This window comes from Corvus brachyrhynchos, unplaced genomic scaffold, assembly GCF_000691975.1.
Source record: "Corvus brachyrhynchos isolate BGI_N302 unplaced genomic scaffold, ASM69197v1 scaffold705, whole genome shotgun sequence".
NCBI lineage: Eukaryota > Metazoa > Chordata > Aves > Passeriformes > Corvidae > Corvus > Corvus brachyrhynchos.
In genome coordinates, this window is record NW_008238346.1 from 1000462 (window position 1) to 1006593 (window position 6132).

Consider the following 6132-nt stretch of genomic DNA (forward strand, 5'->3'; position numbering starts at 1 on the left):
TGCATGTCACTTGCTCATAGAGAGTTTATTCCTAAGTTTCTGCTGTAGGATTTTTTTTATATGATCTGTATTGATATTTATATTTATATCTGATCGGTCAGTCTCATAAGCATTGACAATTAGAAGCTAGGGCTGTTAGTTTAAGGAAAAAATAAACTATTCACAGAAGGAAAAACTTCACCAACCTTTGTGATCACAGAGTTTTCTCCAATAGCTGATGTGTGAGGTGGAGAGGACAGGTTCAGGGACTATTCCTGGGAGCTTATTTCTAAATGTTGGCTTACATGAAGTGCAGGAATTGGGACTAGGGTGAACATTTGGGAGTACTGAAAGAGCTAAACAACATATGCTGTGTATTTTGAGGTGGAAGAAGAGTTCCTAATTTTTAGGTGCAGCAGCATACAGCTTGATCCTCCAGCCACTCACTGCCGCCTGTGTTAGTGGCTTTGCAAAGCTGATGGGCATAGGATTTACTAAAGAGAAATATCTCTTTCTAACCTGGTTTATTTTCTCTCTATAGATAAGGGAGCAAAACCGATATGACCTAAAGACAGCAGGACCTCAGTCTCAGCTGCTCGCAGGGATTGTTGTGGATAAAAAGCCGAGTTCAGTGAGTACAACATAATTAACTAATTTACAGCCGTTCAGGTTATTTGGCTGCCTGTTTTTCAAATGTCAGCTTGGCCCATTTTCATTCTAAGTGTCTTGTTAGAACTGATTATTTTAATGCCAGTTTTAGAGCTCTGATACATCTTATTCATGTTTCATTTTAAAGGTTTAAAATGTTAGTTTCAAATTGAGATATGCATGTTAAGTCTGCTGCTATTAATATTAATGAAGTAGGATCCTTGTGTAAGATCATTTAAGTGAGAGAGGAAGAACTTTAGAATGCATGGGCCAAAAATAACCTTCATTAGCCTGTGGAAGTGATGCTTAAGGTAACAATGGAGTCCCAGAAATAGCTGAGTTTAAAAGGTGGGATGTGACCATGTAGAAGACAGCTTTCATTAGAAACAGGCTTCTTATTGGGAGAGAGGGTTACCAGTTTCTTACCTGCCCATATTAACCTTTTCTTGAATAGAATATACTTCCAAACAGTATAGGTATCCCTAATAAGGTTATCCAAGAAATTTTGATGAATTGGAATTGGAGTTCTATACGTCTAGGAGTTTCCAGCTATCCAACAGTTAGTACATCGATGTTTTAATTCTGTATTCCCTGCCAAAACTTTGTCAACAAACTTTGGCTAAAAAAAAGAAGATACATTAGCCCTGCACGTTTTGCTTGTTGCTTCTTATTCTGTAACTGTTAAATTCTGTGGCTTTCCCTTTCCCAGCCAATGCAGTTTGATGACGAGCACGCGCCACCGGCACCACCCAACCCATTCAGCCACCTCACCGAAAAGGAACTGGAGGAGTACAAGAAAACCATTGAGCGCAAGCAGCAGGGGTTGGAAGGTCAGCGGTGTGGATTGAATTGTTGGGGTTTACATTTTAATAATAAGCTTGAAAATATCTACTGTAAAAGTTGTGTGCATGTTAATTATTAGAGTATACTGTTGGCAGCTAGTTTAGAACAAATCATTCCTTGAGGTGGTAGAATTCTTTTGTTACATGTGGTTTGTTCTTTTACTTTAGTTAGTGCTGAAATTAAAGCAATGAAAGGTTTGCACAGAAATGGGGTTGACAAAAACACAAGTTAGCATGATGAATTTTTGTGTCAGAATATAGAATAACTGAAGGTGGGAGAGTCCATGAAGGTCATCTTAATCCAACTCCTCCTCAGAGATGATGCTAAAGTTAGATCAAGTTGCTCAAGTCTGTGCCCAACCAAGAGAAAGTTTACTGAGATGTTTGGCCCTGGCTTCTTTAATTTTACTTCTGTTCTCCCAGTGTGCAAGTCTCATCTACTTTCACTTTTCACATCTTCTTCCAATACTACTATTCCATAGAGAATTGCTAATTCAGGGTTGATTTTAATTTTTAACAGTAGCACTTACTGTGAATTGTTCTTCACTAATACTGTGTAATAGAACAACTTTGCCATATGTCACACTCAGGACATAGTGTAATAGCTTATTGTACCGGCAGACTGTGACTTAGGGCTAGATAAAACCATGGGGCATGCTACCTGGAATGCAGCCTTGCCACCTTTGTTAATGCTTTCTGATAAAGAACTAATATATACTGATTTTTAGCAGATAAAACAAGTAATGCCCTAATTCTTTAGAGTTTCAACGGTGTATTGTAACTTTGTGCTGTTGTGAGCATGAGCAACACGAAGCTGTAGCAGAGCTGTAAATCTTGTAGCACCAGCACTGACACTCTTGCTTGATTTTCACTTTTGCTTGGCTACTAACTCACATCTTGTCCTGCAGATGCTGAACAGGAGTTATTCTCAGATGACGGTTCATCTGTATCACAAATTCAGTCACAAACTCAATCCCCGCAAAATGTCCCAGAAAGATTAGAAGGTATTCCATGCAATTTCTGTACAATGCCAAGGGCTCCAATAACCCAGGTTCTCCACTCTTCTGCTGCACTTTTACACTTGCATGAAGTCAACTGAGTCAAAAGGAGCCCTCTTCTTCAAAGTTTGGGTGGTGCTCTGTCCAGAAAACAATATTTCCCAATTTTTTTCTAATACCTAATTCTCACAACCAGAAAACAACTAAGGGCATGCTGAAACCTAGATATTAACCAGGTGGAGCAAATAGATATTATACTTCTATTTTACTGAAAATGTTAAGATTAGTTTTTTTGCTTAAGACTTCTCCAGAAGTCTAAGTAGGCATTTTAAAAGGCAGGTTCTCCAATGCCTTCTGTATGGAATGGCTGTGTTTTTGTAAATCAGTCTCTTGCAGTGAAGTGTAATTCTGACTGTGCTTGAGACTATGTGTGCTGTGTAGACTGTATTTGTACATACTCTATACAGCTTGAGCTGTGCATGCACTTGGCAGAGATAAAGTTAGATTTTTATCTCATTTTCCTTTAATGACATTTTCACTGTGTTGTCTGCTTACGGCATCTAAGAGTGTGGATAAAGGGGAAAAAAACACATCTAAGCACTTCGGGTTTCATTCTTTGGATCACAGTCCAGACTCGCAGGCTTTGTCTCAATACTGGGTTTTTTTGCATGAGAGTCTACATAAATAATTGCAAAATCATTTGCTCTTTCAGAAAATCATGAGGATTTCTACACCCAGAATGCCAACCTCATATCTGTGGAGATGCCAGTTGTGGTGGTGAACGGGAAGGAAGATGCCCACGACGTGGAAGAAGATCTCACCAAGAGGGTCAGTCAGTTAACCATGAGTACTGTGGAGAGCGTAGAGATTACCATTAAAGGCTCTGAAAAGATAGAAGAGGCCCTGTCCCCTGAAGGGTCACCTTCCAAATCCCCTTCGAAGAAGAAGAAGAAATTCCGCACCCCATCCTTCCTGAAAAAGAGTAAAAAGAAGGAGAAGGTGGAAGCGTAAGTGCAGTTCTGTTGTGAGGAGACATTGCACATTTTAAACGTTTAAGTTCACCATTAACAGCGTAGTGTTAGGGGTGTGCAGTAACTGGACTTTTAACCTAAACAAGTAGAAACTGGAAGAGGTTTTGCTTTAAAGAAACCAAACAAAGAGACAAAAAAAAAACCTTTCATGTTAATTGCAAATTAATTCATCTCTCACTTAGCTGTGTCCAAAATTGCTATGAGGGTTGGAAACATTGATTAGTTTCATGTAGAACTACACTGGCAGGTGCTCAATTACCATCATAGCAAGGTCAAATACCATCACAGTATGCAGCAGCAAGTTCTGCTTGGAGTATTTTGCAGACCTTAAAATTTTCAGTGCAGTTAAAGTCTTTATTAAAGTTACTGTTGAGTGATCATATGACTTTTTAAAACTGCTGTCTCATTTGGAAACCAGATCATACATTTTTGTATTGTGGTTTTTGACCATATATTTTATGTTTCTGTACCCCTGTTTGAGTGGGTACATATTAACAGCACACCTTTACATCTTTTTTAAGATTAGCTCATATAGAAATATTATACACTGGCACATAATACTAGGGGAAAAACTGTGTAAGAGAAAGTTTATTTGGAATTATACAAAATGTCTAAAGAATTCCATTATTCAATAACTTTTTTGCCAAATATTTCATTTTAGTGAAATATAATTTTTGAAGACTTCTTTTTTATTCTATCAGTTGGGGCGGGGGAAACCCTTATTTTTCAAGAAGGGGGATTTTATACACTTAACATTGATAATTTAGTTTAACTGGCAAAACAAAAAGAAGATTTTATATGTTCAAATGTTTGTATACCATTCAGTATAAAGGTATTATAAGCATGTGAACCAAGCATTTCATAGTTAGAGTGTATTTAAGAATGCTTGGTTTAGAGTATACTTAAATATAATTCAGGAATCCAGGGACTTCAAAATCAAAGGATAAAAGCATATAAAATTGAACTGGATTCATGTTTAAAAATTACTTGTGGGTTGTTCTTTTTATCTCTCATGGTATTGCTAATGAATGAAGAAAAATAATCTCTTAACATAACCAAATGAAGGAAACAAAAATGTTAAAAGGGAAAGTGAAATAGTAGGGAAATAGGAGGAGACAAAGAAAGTAAAAGTTCGGTGATTATTTTTTTTAAATATATGATACGGATTGCGGGATATTTTTATTAAATCAGCAGAGTGACATTTCCATATTAGATGTTTTAAATAATTTGTATGGATTCATGCAGAGTGCAACACTTTGGGTTTTTTCTTGAGTTTCATTCATATTGTAAAAGAGTCTCGTGAATCCGTGTTGTCCTTTGGATGAACCCAGAGCAAATCAGAGCCTAGTGCCATGGGTAAGGGTGGTACTGCCACTTACTCATTTTTACTTGTATTGTCATTTTAGTACTTTTACTGTATTGTAAATACAAACTAAACATAAAAATTAACATAGGGGTTTCTTCGCTGTGTCAAATGTCTGTAAATCAGTCATCGCAATAGGAAGTACATCTTTAAGATCCATGTGATTCCCAAATTACCGGTTGAAATATTATACAATATATAATTGTTAAATATGGCTGGAGAGTGGTTTGGCATGCAAAAATGTTGATTATAGCATGTTCGGGGGCTGGTTAGCTTTGACCGTGTAAGTGTGATAATGCAATGTTGGAATGGATCCTGGAAACAATTTTCTAGCTGTCACTAAATACTGGAATCAGTGTTTTTAATCATAGTGGAAACTTTCAGTTGCTTACTTTGTTTTTTATGTTCTACATTATTTGTGTTGTATTACAACATATGTAGAAACAGTAACCTGTGAACTACGCTTTTCATAACTTTTTTAAAAATATATCTAAATGAATGCAATGTGCATAAATATTTTTTAAAATGCAACCGTGAACTATTTGCACCTTTTGCTAATGCCTCTATTTACTTGCTTTGGCATAAAGAATGAGCCAGCCAACTCTTGTGTCCTGTGGAAAATATATAAATGTTATCTGAAATTGCTCATAGATGTAATGCTAATTAATGTTAAATCACAAATAAACAGTATTTTAAATAGATGGATTTCATATAGCAGCCTTTTGTTTATACACTTACATCTCTCGCTTGTAGAGAAGATGGTTTGATTATGCACGTTGCTTCTCAAGAATTTATTCTGGAGAGAGCTTCTTGCTTGTGCTTATCCTGAGAGCTCAGCAAGAAAATAACCTGATCTTGCTGTTGAACAGCTTTTGTCTCTGTCACAGATGCTGGAAAGGAAAGTGGACATGCCTGTGGAAAAAGGCAGGGCACTGCCAGGCGGTTGTTCTGAGCCCAGGTGGGTCTGGGCTTCCCCATCGTGGGCTGCCTCCTGCTCTGCAGCACCATGGGATCATGGGTGACAGCACGAGGGACTGGGGTGGTTTTAGGGCTGAGTAAGTACAGAGCAAGGAAATAGCTCGCAGAAATTACATTTTTTTTAAAATTATTATTAATAGCACAAAGGATTTCCTATAGGGAAAGCTTAATGCAAAGTTATTTGAAGACATCTTTGTCATGCCCTGCCAACATATGGTATATGTCGGAGCCTCTGAGGCTGCAGAAGTTGCAGTGTTTTGTTTTTGTAGCTGTATCAACTCTGTGAAATGTCT

At 37.3% G+C, this 6132-nt stretch overlaps 1 protein-coding gene across 4 annotated transcripts in view; it reads left to right on the forward strand.

The window, feature by feature from the left end:
- ADD3 (adducin 3) overlaps positions 1 to 5566 on the forward strand; it is a 67233-nt gene extending 61667 nt beyond the window's left edge. For 3 of the 4 annotated variants that reach the window (XM_008634406.2, XM_008634405.2, XM_017735180.1), the window contains 4 exons: positions 521 to 610; positions 1337 to 1457; positions 2378 to 2473; positions 3180 to 5566. In XM_008634406.2, the coding sequence (XP_008632628.1) occupies positions 521 to 610; positions 1337 to 1457; positions 2378 to 2473; positions 3180 to 3478 (606 nt within the window). In that variant the 3' untranslated portion in view covers positions 3479 to 5566. The remainder of the gene's footprint in view (positions 1 to 520; positions 611 to 1336; positions 1458 to 2377; positions 2474 to 3179) is intronic. The other variant, XM_008634407.2, reaches the window with a different exon arrangement.
- The last annotated feature ends 566 nt before the right edge of the window (positions 5567 to 6132 follow it).